This window comes from Etheostoma spectabile, chromosome 17 (genome assembly GCF_008692095.1).
Source record: "Etheostoma spectabile isolate EspeVRDwgs_2016 chromosome 17, UIUC_Espe_1.0, whole genome shotgun sequence".
In the NCBI taxonomy this organism is placed as follows: domain Eukaryota; kingdom Metazoa; phylum Chordata; class Actinopteri; order Perciformes; family Percidae; genus Etheostoma; species Etheostoma spectabile.
In genome coordinates, this window is record NC_045749.1 from 4,834,048 (window position 1) to 4,855,461 (window position 21,414).

At 40.3% G+C, this 21,414-nt stretch overlaps 1 protein-coding gene across 1 annotated transcript; it reads left to right on the plus strand.

Moving 5' to 3' along the window:
* The first annotated feature begins 13,625 nt into the window (after positions 1-13,625).
* LOC116705443 (ewing's tumor-associated antigen 1 homolog) lies at positions 13,626-20,511 on the plus strand. Its single transcript, XM_032541643.1, has 6 exons — positions 13,626-14,006; positions 15,103-15,231; positions 15,990-16,054; positions 16,164-16,273; positions 16,857-18,271; positions 19,180-20,511. Exons 1-6 carry the CDS (start codon positions 13,862-13,864, stop codon positions 19,290-19,292), a joined length of 1,977 nt encoding a protein of 658 aa, XP_032397534.1. The 5' UTR covers positions 13,626-13,861; the 3' UTR covers positions 19,293-20,511.
* Positions 20,512-21,414: the final 903 nt, after the last annotated feature.

The following is a 21,414-nucleotide window of genomic DNA, read 5'->3' on the forward strand; positions in this document are numbered from 1 at the left end:
AAAGATAAGCGTACTACAGGTAAAGTAGCCACTGGTAGCCAAAGAGGTAAGCTTACGGATTCACTGTGCCTTCCACATGTATGTTTAACATAATGCATAAATAATATACAGTATATCTATTCATTTTCATTCATCCAGCCCAGTTTAACATGCAACTTATTTTCATACAATATAGGGGACCCCTACTCCGTCTCTCCTTCAGATAAGGGGCCCTTGGCCTAAAAAATGTTGAAGACCCCTGCTTTAAACAATAAGACAGGTTCTATAATCACACGTATTCCATCACTTATTATACCTGTTCTAAGAATACAAAGTCCTAGTGTACTGTTTAATATGTTGAGTCCAGTTTTCCCTGGGTGAAGTTTTCACTTGCTGCTGTTTAGGAGGCACTTATGTGTTTTGATCGTGTGCTTTCTTAGCAGTAACCTATAAACTTATTTTGCACTACTGGCCTCAATAAGGAGTGTGGGACTCTCTTTTCTGCTGTAGCCACACTTTATTTATTTTTATACAAAGCATGCCTTGTGCAGCCTTAAATAAATACTTGCCATAAAGATCCTTATCATTTCAAACACGCTCATCACATTGTCTCTTTCTTGTCTTCCATCTCTCCTTCTCTCCCTGTCTCTCTCGTGCCAGCTGTCTCCAACCCCCTGTGGTCCTCCCTCCCTCACACCCCCCCACCTCCTCCCATACCTCCTCCCCTCCGTCTCTCTCACCCCAGTCCCCAACCAGGCAGGAAAATGATCCCTAGTAAATAATATATCAAGATAAATGATAATTGCTGCGATTTTTTTGTGAGTTCCGCGTCACTTAATGAGCGCCATAAATTAGCAATGAATGTGGCTGACAGCGTTTGTCAGAACACGGTCGATGCAAATATGCCTTGGCATCCAAACTTTTTCTATACGTGTGTTTCTTCAGCATTGAGACGCATCCTTTAATTCAAATTGTAAAATAGATCAAAGTTCATATAAGAGTTAGAGAGTTCACTTCTTGTACTTGTGCAGGAAAAGGGATTCTGCTGTTATCTGATTTGCTGGATCCTATGAGGCAAGGAAGAACTGTGAGAGTTGACAAGGAAAACCAGTTTGTATTAAAGAAGGTCAAAATGAGAAATATGTGATTTCAAAGGGTTACAAGCCTCACATTTAGCCTCAAATTCACTTGCTTGCATAGGTCTACAGAAGTTATATTTCACTAACACCTGTTTTCACAAAATAGCACCCATTTTGAGAATCCTGTTTTTTATTTGATGATACGTTTCAGGAAAATGTAATATAAAGTTTTACAGCTCATTATTCATAAACCATTTCACACATGAATTTAAACATCCTGCAATATTATGTCATTTTAAAAACAACAGACAAACAACAACAGTAAAAGCACACATACACACATACACACATCCTGTACAGTAATTGTGGATTGGCTGTGGGTGAGCACCCGCACTTAAGCCCTGTCCCTCCGTCCCTGTCAGACATCAAACAGGGGGCCTTGGCCACAGATCGCACACACGGGCATCCCCAGAGGCTGCTTGATTGAAACCTGGCAACAGGACCAAACAGCTGCTTCAAACAAAAGACATCTGCATATTTCAGATTTGTTTTTCATAAATTAACACCGCAACCTGCCAAAAATCTGGGCAAGGGAGTCTATCGACTTGTGTATAATTAGATAAAGTTTACAAGCTTTGAAAGTTGAAAATTAGCATGAGGTAAAGGGGTGATCACAGGGGAGAGGGGGAGGGGGGGACCCGGCTTACAGGCATGTTTCTGCCTTCTTTTGTAATGGGGGGGACATACAAACTCTGGTGTCTGTTGGAGCTACAACAGTAGCGTGGTTTTGTCGTTCTGGTTCAGGGTGTCAGTAGCGTGCTGACAGTAGGTGAAGCTGCTGGCTGCAGCCAATTAAAAACTGTCCGGCTAATTTAGGCTCTGCCTTTGACCTGATGACACCTGCTGTGCATTTGTGTGCACACGCATGTGTTTACCTCTGATAGGGCCCTGTGTGTTGTCTTTATGGGGTCAGATAGCGAGCAGTTTCACTTGTAAAAACCCGTTCAATTATTCAGTAAAGTCAAGTCTCCCCTTTATCTCCCGCTTGTCTCCTGGTGTGTTTGGGGACAGCAGGGAGAACAAGGGCAAAAGAGAGGGATGGCGAGAAGAAGGGAGCGAGGGAGGGAGGGATGGATGAATGGGTGGATGGATGGATGGGAAGGAACGGATGTCTCCTCAAACGCATTGCTGCCTAATTACTAGCTCATTTAGATCAACAACCATAGTTATAAATAACCCAACAGCTGGCGCGATGGAACCAGACAACACCAAACACGGAAATGCAGCACAATATCACAGTCTGCTGAAATAAGCGTTGGAATGATAATGGTGTCTGTGGTGCACGGAAAGAGACTGATGTGTCTCAACATGGTTGTGTTTACAATCTAAAAACCCTCAAATGGCCCCAGGGTAAGGGAGAGGTTAAGTTATAAGAATAGATGTTTTGCTAGAGTTTCATTCCAAAACTCATAATGACAAATATTTGTTGCCTTAACATCATATTTAAAATGTGAATATATTCTTCCGATGATGTAAGAATGCTCTACTTCTCTAACCAAAGGTTTTGAGGTAAGCCAGTGACAGTGAATATGATTAAATAGAAGGGAAAAAAACATGAAACAATCAAAATAATAAATAATTAGAATGGATATTTGAACACTTGGGCACCATATTTTCTCATGTTTGTCATGTGAAGGTTTTTGATGTTAGCAGAAAATTCCCATAGCAGGGAAATTATAAATTGAAATTTGGTGTGAAGGTTAACATCCTCACACGATTAATCTTGGTAACTTTTGCTAGTAACTGTTTCTGCATTATCTTCTCCATACAATCCTTTTGCCGTGGTCTTATTGTTTATGATCATTTCATAAACTTCTTCAGACAAGGCTCAGAAAAAAAAAATCTGAGCAATAATGCCCAACCTGGAGCTTGGGTGTTCCTGTGCATATATAAAATATAGTCATCTGTTTATCCCCCAAGCTTAAATGTGAAATACTTTTAACATTTCTTAGTTTGTGTCAAAGCTCCCACCAATGCAGGGCTGCTTCTTCTGTTAAGCGATTATACAGACAACTTGGGAGTGATATAATTACCTCAAACATGGCAACCCTAGTGGTGGAGCTTGTGGAGGTGATAATATATGGTAATTACCAGTTTCTAGGGCTGAACAATCTGGAAAGAATGTATTTAAGATAAAAGCATGAAAACAACCCCGGCAGCGCTTTTACATGTACAGTTTGGTGTTTGCACTGTAAGGGAAGACAATGGCTGTAAACATTTAAGAAATGGTAATGAGATAAATGCTTTATCCCTTCCGGCATACACATGTATTTTTGTTCATAGACGTACAGTGTAACAGCCTTCACACGGAAAGGATTTACAAATGGAAAGATTAAAATCTTTATCCCCGGAAACCAAGTAAATAAAATGGCCGTCTAGACAGTTCTAATTAGGTTTTGATTGTAATGTAAAAAGTTTATTTTCATTTTGATAGTTCATTCTGTTCACTGGAGGGGAATGTAAAATCATTCCTATTTGTTTATTTCAGCCCAAATATACTATTAAGCGTTGACAGCATTTATAAAAGCCATACCTGCAGAGAAATGAAATCTTTTTGTTTTTTAAAGTTCTGCGATTAGTCCCTGGGATTTTATTAACTGCTTTGTGGCAAGTTGTAATTGTCAAATCTTGTGCCGTTTACACAAACCTTCACAGGGGAAACACAACTCTACGACTCAACTCTCTGCGAGCATCAAAGGAACGTTGGTTTTCAAAAGGCATTCATTCAGTATTTTCTTTGACGAAAAGCTTCTGGTACAGAGGATCTGCTTTGGTCGTTGTCTCTTGACGGACATTTTGGCAGCAGATGACAACTCCTCAGTTGGAGATGAGGAGACCAAAAGACTGTAGGTCTCTGTTAGCAAACAATGGGCAGGTTTCTGTTTCAGCAAAGTGAAAGACCAGCGTGAGAAAGGTGATCTTCATGTCCCAGAACACACTCGCAGACATGAAAAAAAATTTGATGGGGCAAATCCAGTTTTCCAACCAAATATTAAAGATATTTAATATGGCAATATACAATATTTGAACATGTGTGTCATCTGGTTGTTCAGTTGGACGGCTGCATACATAGAACCTGGTTCAGAAAAAAGGAGAGCAGGTGGGTGAGATCAAGATATCAATTTACCGCTTTTATCTTCATGTTGCTCATTTTTCAGTTTTGCTGACACTCAACTGAGTCGATTAAAATAAACTTTGCCTTGTAAGCGTTGCTGTCATAGCTACGACAGTGTAACTAATTTCCAACATCTCTAAACCCAGAGTGATGGAAGGACTCAGGGAACAGGAGATGTTAAGAGTGGGCGGTCCCTCCTGTTGTAGGAAACTCTGGTGAGGGGTGTTCGCCATATGCTCACCGGGTTCCGAGGGAAAAGGGCTCCGAGGATAAAAGTGAGCGCTGCAGCGAGGCCAAATATAGATCAAAGGCAACCCCGGGCATGAGGGGAACAGAGGGAATTGGTTTGGGGCAGACGGGGTGTTGTGCATGAAATGGAAGTTTGTGCAATGTGATGAGCAAATCTGTGCGAGCATGGGAATGTTAATAATAATAATAATAAATGGAGAAATGTGTCAATTTATGCCTCACCCCCTTACACTAAAGATGTCAATACCAAATTGGAACTGTTAACTTGTGATGTGACTTCCAGCTGGATGAAATTAAGTTGTGTCTTTTCCAGGTCACCACACTGGGAGTTTTACTGTCTACAGACCCTGTACAGGATTGAATTTGGAGAACGGGACATGTAGCAGGAGATGCTAATTAGCGTTTGATGTTTTGAGTATAGTTGTTTCCTATGTCTCTCTTGCAGTGGAAGCAGAAAGAAATCTACACATCTGTGTTAGTGGATGTTTTCTCCAACGTCTATGCATACAGTCATAATTGTAACTTTGTGGTTAAATTAATCTGTTTTTTTGTAAAAGCCGCACACTTCCAGAGATCACATCAATCAAACATTGAGAGTGTCTCTAAAAATGTGTCTTTTTAAAGGATAAGGCTGGTGTTTTTAGAAAAGAAAATAATTTTATTAAAGGTCCCATGGCATGAAAATTTCAGTTTATGAGGTTTTTTAACATTAATATGAGTTCCCCAAGCCTTCCTATGGTCCCCCAGTGACTAGAAATAGCAATAGGTGTAAACCGAGCCCTGGGTATCCTGCTCTCCCTTTGAGAAAATGAAAGCTCAGATGGGCCGATCTGGAATTTTGCCCCTTATGAGGTCATAAGGGTCAAGGTTACCTGCCCTTTCTCTGCTTTGCCTGCCCAGAGAATTTGGCCCACCCATGAGAGAGAGACATCATGGCTTTCAAACGAGCAAAGAGACTTCATATGCAGTATTAGGGGGCCACTAAAGTCTAAATAAAAGCATCCAGAGAGCACCATGTCATGGGACCTTCAAGAGTAAATAATGCATTTGTTGGGGACTATTTTAAACGGTGGATTAATGGTGCACTATTGAGCATTTACAGCACCAGGATGGGACTTTTTTAAAGTAACAGAAATGTAGCGTTTCACTATATTGTCTTATAACCTACATCTTTTTCTATTTTATCACTGCTCACCAGAAACATATTTTTCCACAGGAAGACCAACCCAACACTGGATGTTCAGAAAAGCCAATGTAAATGCTTTAATGAACTGGCTGGATCACTGTGCTATATCATCCAGAGACATAAAGCAGAACAGTGCAAATTTATTTATATAAAAATGGGTTTGACTTCGGCCTTTAGAAAAATATATTATACCATAAATCACAATCTCAAAGCTCCTGATCTTACTGGTGGAACAAACTCTAACACTGATATATTAGTGGCTCAGCCGGCTCCCCACCTCTCATCTTTCTTCGATCTCCTCACCTCCTTTCTTTAATCTCACTCCCCCTCCTCTTCCCCCTCCCCCTCCTCCTCCTCCTCTTCCTCCTTCCTTCCCGTCTCTCCAGAGAGGAGGTCACATGCTGCAGACCTGCTCTGTGCCATCTGGCTGACTTCCTGTCATCCTTACCCTAGGAGAGAGTGGCTCTGCAGGGTATATTACTGTAGAAACCCCCCTCCTCTTCCTCCTCCAGGCCCCCACACACCTGAGCAGAAAAGGTGAGAAAAACACACAGGGAGAAAAACAGAGAGAGAAGAAAAGATTGGGAGAGACCATGACAGAATCCGGGTGGGAAAGAAAGACAAGGACAGAAGACACAGTGGGAGAAAGGGAGGAAAAAAAGCCAGTGCAAGAAAAAAAAAGCTCTTCTGAAGAAAACGGATTAATCAAGAAGGATTTTAAACCATGTGGTTTGGGAGGGGGAAAAAACAAGTTGATGCCATGATAATGACAAATCAAATTTCACCACAACCAAAATGCTGAGGGGCAGTTTCGATGTTATTATCCAGTATATGTTTGAAAATCAAAATGAAGGGAAAGAGCAGTCCCGGCACTTTTCCTTTAATCAGAGCACCATGCATAAAAAGTTCTGATTTTTTTGTAGCTTGACATTAACCATGAAAACTCAGAAACATAATTTGGGAAATAGCGGGTGCATTTCCATCAAGGTCCTTCGTGAAAGCATAGCCCACTTTGTTTCTCACCTTCCTCTCACACATCTCCGTCTAACACAAGAACATTAGAATTGGTTAAAAGCGCATACAAGCCAGATTAATCTTAATGTCCCACCCATGGTCTTGCATATTCATATAAATATAACATGACTGCCGCTCACATCTGAATTTATTGGTTTTCCTCCTCTGCAAATTAGGGGGCCTCCAATTGATGAATATTTTAGCACATGTGCACTCTGCGGGACATTTATCATCGGCTTTGCTATTATAAACAGAATAAATGAGCAGTCAAAGTAGGCTGCTGCTGCTACAGAGTGCTGTACGCAGACACACCGCCCCTCTGCGCTCTCTTGCTTTCGTCTTCCTCCACGATTGCTGCTGTGTCTTAATTCTGCAAAATGGCTTCCTCTTTGGTGCCTCCTTTACACGTCTCCCACTACATATAAGGGTTTACCATAATGCAGTATGTTGCAGGTTTTTCCCATAAATTGTGACTATGGAGATCACAACAGTAGGGTCTTGTACCTAATCTGTAACACCTAAAGCAGAGCTGCAGTCAAGACAACCTTAGTTGAATCTATGTTAAGTGAAGCCCTGAGGGGGTCGAGACAGAGGTTAATTGGATATACTAAAATTATGTTATTTCATTACAGACATTACGTTTTGGAGGTTAGCCTAATGAAATGGATGAACATGTGAAAATAAAGCTATTGCTTAACTCCGAGATTCTTTTTCTTTCTTTTTCTTCATTTATGTTGCTAAGCTACTCATTGCCTTCTGCATGGCACTCTCTATGAGATCATCTGTCAATCAAATAGTTTGGGTGGTACTGTTGATATCATTCTCATTCAATTTCTCTTGAAGTTTGACTTTTCCACATGAGTTTTCCCACAAATTGATGCATACCGGGTGGTTAGAGCGGCAGATTAAGGTTTTCCTGAATATCCGAGGTCAACATAATTCTACTGTGACAAATCAAACTCCTTCTTCAGTCTTAAAAACGGTGTTCCCTGTTCTTACATTCAAACAATTGGGAACTGGGATACATGTTTAGCAAACATTGGACTTGTTCAGAATCCTGAAATCACAACAGTCATGTTGGCCAGCAAACTAAGGCTACAGAAAGACAGAAAAAAGAAAACCTAAGACCACAGCTGTCCTGCTTTGATGTTGTCTTCTCCTCTTTCTCCTCTTCATCTCTACCATCGCTTACTGGTTGAAAGTGCTGTTGGACGCCCTTTAGCACTTCCTTTTCGCCCCATGTGACCAAAAAGGGCTGCTAGGATTCTTTCAAATGAACGCCAAACCACTTTAGGCCGCATCGAACCACCGCTGAAGCCCACTGATCTGACACTGCAGAAGCAGGCATTGTTTCAAATGCTTCCATTCACACTCCCAGCCATTGGCAGACACTGTGAGATGGGTGAAATCCCAGCTCGGTGAAGCTGGCACAGAAACCCAGCATCCTGGATCCCTTCCACTTCAGAGAGCTCTGCCACATGCTAACTGTCATCCATGAGGCACTGCTGGCCCAAAGGGGGGTTTGGTAGAATGGGTGAGGGAGAATGGGGGAGTAGACGGAGGGTGGTATAAACATTGGAATATACTCCTCACATACAAACATAGAAGACAAGACTGACTCCTTGGAGATGCAGCACCAGAGGCCATCAGAGGTGATTATTATTTATGCAGACACTATTCTGAGTTGAGCTTTATATTCTCCAGCTTGTCTCACTCACCTGGCATCTGCCCAGTGTGAACCATCCCTGGGATCCACAGCAATGATGAGCGCCACACACACACACACACACACACACACACACACACACACACACACACACACACACACACACACACACACACACACACACACACACACACACACACACACACACACACACACCTCCTTGTCCTCATTGCTGTCTACGCCTGGTAGATCCCCTGGCATGTTCGCTCCTCCTTCATAAACACTAGCAGCTGCTTGGGCAATTAGCCATTAGCTCTTTACTTTTTTACTATAATACCCAGTCCTCAGAAATATCCACAATTAGCTCCTTAATTGCTTCTAAACAACCCAGGCGTAACCGATAAATAGATGAAGGCGGTAGGTAGTTAGGTGAAGAGACAGGCTTCTGGGAAAGAAACAAGCTAGCTTGGAGAATCCGGGCTAAACTGTTCTTTCTCTCGCCTCCCTGTGCAGCCTTTGGCAACTTTTTTTTTTTCTGCCACAGCTTGCAAAAGGCTTGCAGGAGGAGGAATCACAGAGCGGGTAAAAACACAAGGCAATGGAGGGCTGATGCCTCATATTCAAATTCAGGCTGACACATCCATGCCCTTTATTCTGTGGTCTAACTATCACTGAGAAATGCTAACATTCAGTGTGACAGAGGGTGTTACAGTGACTTTTAGACGGGCAGGAGACGGCGCTCCCCAGGCGTGGATTTGCGTGGCAGCGTGATATGACACAGCTCGCTTGACAGAGCAATGGGGATACCCACAAGATTAGCTGAATGCATTAAAGTGAGGCATGAAACGTATCCAACTGTTGATTAGAACGCTGTTACATCCATACTGGCAGTTCCACTTAACCTGTTTAACATTGACAACTACACCACTAACATGACAATGGCCTATGGGCCTAAAAGGGCTGTCTGTCTGTGTGTATGGCATCTCAGCAGACATGTTTATCTGAGGAAAGAAATTGATGAATCAATAAAATATATTTATTTTTAAAGATGGCACCACTTAAAAGATTTGTCAATGAATGGATTCAGTTGATTAAGTTATTCATCCAGCAAAAATGCAAATATCTACTAGTTCTTTGAGGAATTTCAGCTTTTTTTCTATTTTATATCCCTGTACATTTAATATCTTTGAAATATACAATGTTACTTTGGGCTTTGGGGTAATTTCTGATACATGTTTTGACATTTTATAGATTAAACAATCAATTGATTAATTTTAAAAAGTATATGCCAATTTGAATATGTCCTCCAGAATTTAACTCAGGGTGGGAAAGCTCATGATGAATTAGCATTTAAACTACTATGGCACACTTAAACATTTGTATATCATATTATATATCTGTATGGTGAACATATGACATACGGTTTGTTTTGTAATGATGAACAAAAAAATCGACTTGAGAGGATCTGGGGCACCTGAATGGTTTTAATCATATTTCTTCCCTGCAAAAACAATGCTTTCGTTTCACAAATTGAGGATGAGTTTGCCCGAGAGATGACTTGTTGCAGTTGCCCTCAACTCCCATGCATTTAGTGGCTAAATATCTGCTGATGTCTTTAAGGAAACAAGAAAAATGCTTTAACTAAGGAAGTGGAGTCTCCAACTACAGGTCATCTGTTCGTAACAGTTTCTGGCGTTCAATCAAACAAACACAGTTGATTGGCTTCCCCAATTCTCTATATTGATAAACTGTTTCCAAATGAAAACAATCAAAGCATAATCAAGTATAATCAAGCATAGTAATTCACTGCAGCTTGTGTTTGTGTGTGTGTGTGTGTGTGTGTGTGTGTGTGTGTGTGTGTGTGTGTGTGTGTGTGTGTGTGTGTGTGTGTGTGTGGTGTGTGTATTACAAAATAAAAAATACTATTCCAGCAGCACAGCACCTCTGTAATTGGTGAGTCTCTCGGTATCCAGTCTACATTGGCTTTACTTACGTATCTCACTTTCTCTCTCTCTCTCTCACACCACACACACACACAAACACACACACACACACACACAACACACACACACACACACACACACACACACACACACAAAATAACAAGTAGGTATACAAGCACCATCTAGTGCTTTATTCTGGAAATTGCTCTGCAGAATGTAAGAAATGAGTTGAAGATTACCAAGTCTTCAGATATTTTACATTTAGAATATTTGTTCCTAATTGGTTTAACGTTACCATCCCAAAATTCTCAATGCAGGAAGATAGTAAATTATTTCTTCGCGTCACATGAGAATGAGATAAAATTAGGACCAAATCCATCACATTCGGCAAATCTGCAGAGATGCAAAACAATGAAATACACAATAGCCGATTGATTAAATTCAAAATCCTTCAGTGTTCTCTTGCTTCTCCTGACCACCTTGATCTCTGTATCCTTTCAGAAAAAAAGAGCCTCAATTTGGAAAATAAATGTAACCAAATGTCACATTTTTGATCAAAGGAGTCATTGTTTAGTGGAAATCTGAATACTGTGGTGGTGTATGGTGTGTGTGTGTGTGTGTGTGTGTGTGTGTGTGTGTGTGTGTGTGTGACATGGTTAAATATATAACAGCAACATTACTCATGTAACTCCTTTCCTCAGCTTTCAAAGATAAGAGGATCATGGCGGTGGAAACATGGACTAGTTTCAACAACACAAGGATTTATCTGGAATCATCAACTCACATGTCACTAACCTGTTACCACCGAACCAATTATTCACTTGACTAAGACGTGTGCATGCAAAAAGCCACGTTTTTGAACGTTCACACAGTGAAATGCCAAATATGGTTTAAAGGAATGATATTACTAAGATTTAGACTCTTATGATTCCCATAGAAGACCAAAACAGGCACTGAAAACCGTTTTTGTCCAAATTAAAACTAACGTACAAGAAACTTTTTAAGCGTAGATGTATATAAATCTGCATCAGCTCAACCGTTTCATATTCAACTACTCAAAACACAAATGTTAAAAAAAGGAAGGTATTACTGGAGACAAAATACACAAAGGTGGATGTAGTGTCGCAAATAAATGTCTCTGATTTTCCAATAGGCTGGAAAAAGTAACAACAGACAAATCCAGGTGGAATTAAAAATAATATGAGACAAGTCTAAGAGGTCAGAAAAGTAGTCTAGAGACACAGACTGTGTTCAAACTTCTCAGAACTGGGCATCATTTATTTAGTCTAAGATTTTGGCACTGACGTTCTATCCCTGAATGCACTAAAACAAAAGATAAGCAGCTGACCCATCAGCCACCTTGGCTCAAAAAGCCTTGCTAGCATACTTATCCTAAGTGCACTGTATTAATAGTTTCTTTGACCTTTGATCTTAAGGCTCTAAAGTTATCACTTTAGATTGGTTATGAAAGTGTTCTCACCTTAATGTACCTCAGTAAGCTGCAGTAAAGACGCTGACATTTGACTGTTACCACTGAGAGCGTATCTGGTGACTGAGGTTTAAAGTCCTCCTCCAATCAAAAATACGCCGTTTTGTGACCTTCGTGCAGAAGGATGTACGTGCACAGTTTGACACTACAAGGCTGCTTTCACATTCGTCTGATGTAAGGGGAAAGTTTAAGACATGTACGTAAAAATATGATTTCTGAAATTAAACCTGTTACAAGCTAGCTTGGAAGCCAATTATGATCAAATATGCAACTTGCACATAAGTGTGATATGGAAACTTAAAGCAACCACCGTTTAAACTTGAGAATGAACTTTTTGCAGAAAAGGGGGAGACAGATTTGGTCCAGGCGTAACACTTTTATACTTTTTTGTGGGAAAAAAAAACTATCATTCAATGTAATTTTTTTTTTAACATATATTCAAACATGTATTTAAGGTGTCTCTAAACCAAAAAGAGCTGATTGTTTGGATTGAAGAAAGCCAAAAGCTGACTATTCTGCATATTTGAATGACTGAGTACAAGATGGGACACCAAGTTAAATTATAACACATGCAAATTAAATTCTTGTGCTTGAAACTGTAAGACAGATGAGGCCAGTTTCCTCCCATTTTTTCCATTCAGTCTCGTAATTTTCTTGGTTTTGGTGTATTGGCATGGCAACATTCAAATATGTTTACAAAAATACAACACATCAGACTTTGTCAGTGAGAATAATAACGTTGTGGACTTCCAATGTCTGACAATAAGAGACAATAAGAACTAAAGAACTATTATGTTGTAATCTCGTATGCTCAAATCCATATGCTGACTATTAGATGTTGACTCATCTGACCTGCTCTACTTGGTTGGTAATCTTAAGGATAATGACTGTTGACAAAGATACTCCGAAGGCTGATTCTCACAGTCTGATATTCATAAAGGGAAACCAGTTGCAGACAGTAAAAGCCTTAGTACTGTGGTAACCTCAACAGACCTTTGTGGAATTGTTTGCCAAACACCATGTAATATGAATTAGGCCTTGTTTGTCACATAATAAACATTTGTGAAAAGTGTGATTGATTTATTTGACAATATGCATGCAATCCACACAAACAACAACCTTCACAACAACACTTCCACAAACAAACAAGCTTCAGGCCCAATGAAGCCTGCACAATTACTGGCTGAACACACGGGTGGACCCACTTGGTAGTACCCGGCTGTCTGCCATAATATTTACTGTGCTGTTTGCAACTAGCCACGAGTAATACAGGCTCAGATTTAATGTCTGTATGTCATGAAGTTCCCAGATAAAGCACACCGTTTGAGAGCTTTCGCTGCCCCTGTTCTGTTGAAACTGGAAAAACTGTATCGATAATTGTGTTTTCAGCCGTGATTTTTCCAGCAACTGTAAACATGTTGAGACAGATTTGTTTTTTACTGGGTCATTGTAGCCAGTAAAATGTCAGATATGATCATAATAGGTCAAAAAAATTTGATCTACAAAGTAACTTTTAAGCCTAGCTATCTACTAAGTAAATGTAGAGGAATGAAAGTATGACAGTATTTCCCTATGAAATGTAGTAGTACAGGTATGAAGTAGCATACAAATAGAAAAGTGAAGAACATTTAGGCTAATGTTACCTGTACATGTACAGTAGCCTACTAATTAACTACTTAGCAGTTGGCTAGTGCTTTCCACCACTGCTAATATTTTCTTATATTGCGCTTTTATGAGCGAACATGAAAGTGAAATACTGACACGCATATGCACGTACATACCTTAGAACAGCTCAGTCAATCAGCCTCTTTAAACGTTTGCGCCGCCGTCGAGCGAACTGCGATAAAAAAAAATTTTTTTTAAAACTGTCCGGCATCCGTAGTTTGATGACGTTACAGCCAACATGGCGGCGTGCTTCGAATGAATGAGCTAAAGGCAAAAACACAACGAACGTGTTTGCGACAATATGAACAAACTGCGAATAAACGGTATCAGCAGCGTTGTCTTAAACCACGGAGCATCCACCAAGAAGCAGTTAGAACGATCATGTTCAGCAGAGGTTGCTGCTGTGTAAGTCAACGATGTCAGAGCGGAGGACACAGGATGTCTCTGCTCCAGAGTTCAGTGGGCTACGGGGCAGTGTTTCCAAACTTTGCAGCAACAACATACAAGACATAAAAACAGGACAGCAGCTGTCTGGCACGTCAACATCGACGATGTGTAAAGGTGAGGCTGCTGACTGATTTCAATGGACAACGATCTGCTGCTCAGCACGATCCCCTTTACAAAGTAATAAACCGATGGTTGGGAAACAACAACCCCGTTCTGCGTTTACGGTACTTGGAGTGGCGGCGGCCATTAGGCGATCACACAGTGACAACATGCTAGCTGACTTCTGACTTGAACTCAGTCACACTAGCTTTAAAAAAAAAATCACAGGCATTAGTGAATACTTGATTGTGAGAAAGATAATATATTGAGAAAAACAACTCAAGTCAGATTCTTTTAGGATTACTAGAGTACATAAATGTGTAATGTCTAAATTTGTGAAACAGTGTTGGGAATCTTATTCGATATAATTATTAGAGATGTTCCGATACCAATACCAGTATCGGTATCACCTCCGATACAGACGCTGGTACCTGTATCAGGAAGTACTGGAGTTTATGCACCGATCCGATGCCACGTAATAAAGCCCTAATAATTTACGTTAAAGTAGTTTATTTATGTTCTTTTTCTGTTATGACTGACTGTCAAACTGGATGATAAAAGAAAGTTCTGTGGCGTTCAATGTCTGTGTTTGTTCATGTTTCACAAACCCGAGCCAGACCAACAACAAATCACATCATATCACATCCATACAGGGATAGTAGTATACAGTTTTAAAACGTAATAAAATATATGACTTGCAGCTATCGGCTCAGTACTCTGTATCGGCCGACTTGCAAGTTCAGGTATCGGAATTGGTATCGGGAAGCAAAAAATGGTATTGGACCATCTCTAGTAATTATGTTTTTGTGTGTAACATTACTGTAGCTGCTAGAAGTTGACATTATGAGATGATTACCAGAAGCTTTCAATTTGACCAGTTTAATGCCAAAACGCTACCAGTAAGTTTGTATCCTAGATCTGCATTCCTGTCAGCATTGAAACGCCTCTAAAAAATCCTATACATAGTCATGTTAAACTAGTTGGACACATGTGTCAAATTATGTATTATATTGAAGTTAAAAGCAAAAAACAAATAACTGTAACCATAGCGCAGGGACTGTGGAGGATTTAGCTGATATAAGATAACACTTGATACTTGTTTGATACACAGATTTGCAGAGCCCTAAGCGCAGAGGCTACAGCAGATACCCCGGCTTGAATAACGGGGATTCCCCCGGTGATGTGGAACCAACACAAGACATTTTCTGGGATCCCACATCGCCCACTTCAGCTAGTACTGGTAAAGACTCCGAGACTCAACACAGAAATCCCATCTGTTTTCTTTTCATGTACTGTTATTAATACAGGCTGTCACATCAGAGTGACAGGTTCTACATGAGTGACACACCTGCTGAACAGGCTTCTTGCCGTTTAGATGTGGGTGGCACTACCCGATGTGAGTCGAGTAAAGATGTGATTTGCGCATGCGTCATTTTACACACGTAACCTACAAGATGCTATCGAGAGACTTCTCTAATGTCAATACAGTAAAAAATGGACCTACAGAGTTCGTTTGCTGCTGGCTTTCAGTTAGTAATGAAACACAACAAAGGCTGTCACTTGAATGGCATTTTGAGCTAACTTTAGCAATCAAACAATAGCTAAAACGTTTTTCAAATGATTTCCATCTTGTGTTTTTGTTTATAATGAGAAAAGTTTATTATTTTATGGATTTCACAAATTTCATTATGACACATTATGCTATAAACCGTTTAAATCTGAGCATGCGCAACTCACATCTGTACTCAACTCACATCGGGTAGTGACAGTGGGGATCGGAACCATACATAGATACAACTAGCGGTTACATTACCATGCACATATAAGAAACCGAAAAATGGACTCTTATGAATGCATTTTGAAAATAAATGAAAAAACAATGCGTTTTAATAAAAATCATTAATAATATTACAACCTGGGACATATTTATCATGTGTAATTGACATTGTTTTTTTAGGGTTGGTAGTTCTATAAGTATTTGTTTCAATCTGTTTTCAGGCTCGGGGCCCAGGAACACCAGAGTTGTGGAAATATCAGATATTGTTAATCGTATTGCTCCGAAGGTGCGTTGTTTCTTGGTGTCTTAGTTCTGTCCATTTTTTTAGGTTTTCAATATGTTCAGTTCATATTTTGAAATGAAATTCTTCAACTTTTGGCTTATGTCCCACCCAGGATGTGAAACGGAAAGGGACTGAATCTCCTCTGCTGCAGTGGATAGGTGACAGTGCCGTCCCATGCACACCCGACATTCCAAAGCCAAGAGCCAGGAAGAAGTCCTCTCGGTGGGTAGTCAATTTATTGACCCAGGTACTCACAGACTGGGGACCTGGGGTATTAGTCCTTATAGGTCATTTAACCTGCAGCAGTAGCTGAGTTTCCGTTGTCCTGTAATTACAGGTCATTGACCGGAAAAAAAATGATGAGGACAGAATGAATCAAGTCAGCACTTAATAATTGTATGAGCCAGTTTGTTTGTACTGTAGTTTGTATTTTTTGATTTCCTTAGCCTAGCTAATTTTAATTTTAATTTTAGGCACTTTAAAATGTTGTGTGCGTTGTTTTAATTCTTTTGCCCTCTCTGCCTGTAGCAAGTAGCCTACATTTTGAATAAAAATTGTATAAATCTACATCCCTTGATGATATTTTTTGATGTTATTCATATATAGACTGCCTAGCAATTGTTACACGGAACATACAGTATTTGAGCAGAACTTTTCCCATTTGACCGGTAAAATGAAACCTAACAGGTCACATGGCCTGCACCAATTTATTTCTAGCGGAAACTCTGAGCAGTAGTAGTTCTCAATTTGTCCTGTCTTTTTTGGATTGTTAAGGATTTCCTTGTCTATTGCTTCCTCTCTGCAGGCAGAGCAGCGTGGACGACCTCATGAAACTGGCCAGGCAGTTTGACGAGAACATGCAGCAGGACAGAGAGACTTCAGAACAGCTTGTCAACACTGTCAACAACAACCTCAACGAATGTGTGAACACTTCCAAAACAAAACTGACAGAGACATCATTCCCAAGCAACGTGAAGGACCTAAAGTGTCCATCGTCATCGGATCAGGTGGAGGCAGACCTGCACGCTCTGTTTGACTGCTCCACTCAGAGAGTCAGCGGCCGGCTAAGCCAGGGCTCCTCCGCATCGGTCCATTCACAGGAAACAAAACACCAACCTTTGACTTCAACTTCAGCTGAACCCAGACAACCAGAGCTCAAGTCACCTGACAAGTCTGGCCCAGTTGCACATCCTGTTGGAGAAAAAGGACCTTGTGATCTTAGTGTGAACAACTGTGATGACTTTGATGATGACTGGGAGAATGATGACCTACTTAATGACTCTTTTGTGCTGGCGATGACCCAGAATCCTGAGCAGCAACATGACACCAACCCTAAAACCACCTTGCAGTCTGACACTAAGACAAACACTACTCGGTTCCCCTCCGTTTGCAGGCCTACTGCAAATATGAACTCTGCACATCAGCCTTCGAACTTGCACTCAAAGCCAAGTTGCAGTGTACTACAGGAACTGTGTCCCAAGCCAAAGACTACCAACCGAAGCACTTTCAAGTTAGAGCCCAACCCTCACTTCCAGCCCAAGATGGCTGCCAGAGAGGTTTCCGAGTCCAGCTTCACTGTTATACAACTTCAGTCAAAGATGTCTGACCAGAAATCTGATACCAAAAAGACAGTGTCCATTCCTATTCCTGACAAGATCCCTAAATATCAGAAGGGAACACATGAAGCTGTTAAAGACATTTCAGACAGCTTATGGGATGATGGGGACGATGACGCGCTGCTCTACCAGGTATGTGACAGCGTGGAGAGGATCTCCAACAGTCAGCCGCAGCAAGCGAGCCCTAGCAACGGCCAAGAAAAACAAAATACTGCTGTAGACAGACAGCGAAAAAACCCAGCGCCCCTGCCAATCGACATGTCCTGGGCCATGAATGCCAGTGCCAATGGACAGTCTCCACGTACTTTTGTTCGGTTTAACTCATTACCAGGGACTAGCAGGGACACTGTTAACTACCAAGGATGGAACATTCCCATGAAAGGTGCCAACGACAAATCCCGGATGTCTCAGAGCCTCCCAGGAAGCAGTGTGAGTCTGGGCACATTTAACCAGTGCAGGGATTCCTCTGGAACTTTCCAGGCTGGGAATGCTACTGTGGATCTGAAGCCACATACAGTGACAGCCAGGGCACCACAGAACTCCAAGTCCCATCACTCAGCCTTCAAGAGAAATGTATCTGACTCAGCAGCTATAAGCAACAAAGGTAAACTGTCTTAAATTAATTAAAGCTATAGTGCGTAGTTTCTGTCGTCCCCATGAGGAATTCTAAGCAATGACAACAACACTGTAGACTCGTCCACATGATACGAGAGCCCCCCTTCTCCTCCACGCAGTTACTAGTAGCCAAGGAGGACAAGGAGGATTAAAAAACGTGGTGGATTATTCAAAAGAGGTCATTTATCTTCACTCGAGCTTCTGCGCAGGGAAGTTGCCAGACAACACAATCTTTTGAACATAGCCATACTGAGAAATACTGAGAGAGTTGTGTGGAGCTGATAGTCTTAAGTAGCTTTGTATCAACTCATTTGAATGTAAGGACATTCATTCATAAAACTAAAGCTTTAAAGCACGATATATAGAAGATAATGTAAATGAAGTTTTAGTTTGAATGTTTAATAATGTTATCACAAATGAAAGTGAATGAAAAAAGTCAATGCATCTTTGCGGTTGGTCTTTTCCATCTACTGTCTGCGGTACTTTGCTACAAGACCAGATATTGAAATGAAAACTCACAAGTAAAACAGAAGTCACATGTTGTTCTTATAATCATTGACATTTCAATGCATGTGCACATGAACAGTTTTCCCTCAAAGCAAGTAAACATAGCACAATGGCTTTAATTTGGGATGCTGTCAAGAATCCAAACCTCAGGAAGCTTCATTTCCAATGAATTGCAGACTGACTTTGTTCTGGACATGGGTGGGGGGGGTTGTTCTTTCAAATTAGCTTTAGCATGAGTACCCACTGGTCCTAGTTACGGTAGCAAAGTTTTTAAGTTATTTATGTCTGATTTAGGTTTGCTTTGGACTTTCTTTCTTCAGGTCTTGACTTTGCAAGTGTTTAAATTCTTTTTATTTAATTTTTTTTCAAAATCCCCTTTCTCCTTTCCAGTTTTTGTCACAAGCCAAGTGACGTTGAAGTGCTCTGCAGCCGAGATTGAGAGAAAGAAGCAGGAGGCCTTGGCCAGGAGGCGACTGCGGATGCAGAACGCCCCGAAACCCTAGAGGAGCTTCGTCCTGACTGAAGGGATATTATTTTACTTTAATAAGCCTTCATAAAACTCATCATTCCACTCCAGTGGTTCAGCCACCTCCTTAACAATATGTTACCAACGATGATATCATTTTAGTGTTAATAGTTCAGTATTAAAGATTTATTACAGAACGGACCAAGTGTCTATTGAAAGAAGTGAATGTGTGTTGGAAGAGCTGCTGGATGTTTTTGCTGCAAATGTAGAAACAGATTGATGCAAGTCTCAGATCTGGTGCTGGAATAACATTAAAAAGAGATTTGCATTAGCTTTTTCACATTCTGACAAATTGTTTTGACATCTACTGAGTTTGAAATAATTCTAAATGCTGAATAAAACATTATGTTGTTTTACAGCAATGTCATTTCAGCTGTATGCACATGTTTTGGTTTAAAAAAAAAATTTTTTTTGCTGATGTTTCCTTTTGTTTAAAAGTAGTTTTATCCATGTTCCTTGTCAAACTGTAACACCCAGGGCTGAACTAGAAACTACATTAAAACAGTGTTGAGGCTATCCATCAGACATGTCTATAATTTCATTTGATTAAGTGAAGGTAGTAACTGTGGTATTCTCTACTGTATGTTTTTGTTGAAACTGATTATGCGCCTGCAACTTCCATTGATGCATTCTGAAAATATTTGACAGTTGTCATAACTTTGTAATGAAAAGATCATTGCTTTAGTTGAAGTAAATTGTTGTGTTGTAATACACTCTCAGACATTCTTCTTTCCTTTGGGGCCAAACTACAAATTTAGAAAATGAGAAAAAAAGGTGTCTGTTATACCGAGTTGCTTTTTGGCAATGTTTTTTGTTTGTTTTGTCTTCACATACTTTGTTTGTGCATGTCACATTTTTTTTATTCTTTGAATTTTGCACAGGTTAGAATTTACTGTAAAGACAGTGTTATGGCCCTTCTCTGTAGGCATAATTGATTGAGTATTTTTTTTTTTGATCAGTTGTGTTACTTTATAGGGATAGACAGGTGAGACAACAATCAGGTAACCCTTTGGTTTCTGCCTTAGTAGTTAACAAATTTAACTCCAGCCCCTGTTACTACACACTTTGTCATGATGTTTATGCCTTGTATGGACACTTTATACTATTACTAGTTTCTATGCTTTGCTCTTACGGTACCTGCCAAACCCAAAATAAAGGAATACACATTTGAGACTGTGAATAAACTGCTCCAATCATACTTGGTGTTTATGCAGTTAAAGTTCTTTAAAACCTACTTTAAAGTGAGAAGACACTCTGATCTTGGACATTGCGATAGCTCGATAGCTTTATTTGGAGCAAAAGAGGAACGATTAAAAGTCTGCGCTCAGCTTCAAACAACAATTGTTAAAAACAACAGACAAAGCCAGAAATCTTGGTGTAGTCATGGACTCAGACCTGAACTTTAACAGCCACATTAAGACAATACAAAGTCAGCCTACTATCACCTTAAGAATATATCAAGGGTTAAAGGACTATGTGTCAACAGGATTTGAAAAAACTTGCCATGCCTTTATCTTCAGTAGACTTGATACTGTAACGGGGTCTTTACAGGTCTCCCTAAAAAAATAATCAGACAGCTACAGCTGATTCAGAACGCTGCTGCTTGGTCCTCACTAAGACAAGAGAGTGGATCACATCACTCCAGTTCTGAGTCTTACACTGGCTTCCTGTGTCCAAGAATTGATTCAAAGTACTCTTGCAGTTTATAAAATCACTTAACGGTTTAGGTCCACAATACATTTCTGATCTGCTACTGCACTATGACCCCCAGACCTCTCAGGTCATCTGGGACAGGTCTACTTTCTGTCCCCAGAGTCAGAACTAAACAGGGTGAAGCAGCTTTCATGTTCTATGCTCCTCATATCTGGAATAAACTCCAGAAACCTGTAGATCGCTGCTACTCTCAGTTCTTTAAATCAAGGCTGAAGACCTTTCTTTTTGATGCTGCCTTTCTTTAAATGACTGCTCATTTCTTTAAATTTCTTGTGCTGCACTGTAACTTTTATTCTTGAGTTTTATGTGTCTATTTTTTAACTGTCTCTTCATGTGTTTTACCGGTTTTTAATGCTTATGATTTTTAACTGTTTTTACTTGTGTTT

Excerpts from the sequence above, each read along its gene's own strand:
- LOC116705443 (XM_032541643.1), top strand. The coding sequence starts at position 13,862 with ATGTCAGAGCGGAGGACACAGGATGTCTCTGCTCCAGAGTTCAGTGGG. Across the intron at positions 14,007-15,102 it reads AACATCGACGATGTGTAAAG|ATTTGCAGAGCCCTAAGCGC; the intron begins GTGAGGCTGCTG and ends TTTGATACACAG. Across the intron at positions 16,055-16,163 it reads TTAATCGTATTGCTCCGAAG|GATGTGAAACGGAAAGGGAC; the intron begins GTGCGTTGTTTC and ends TGTCCCACCCAG.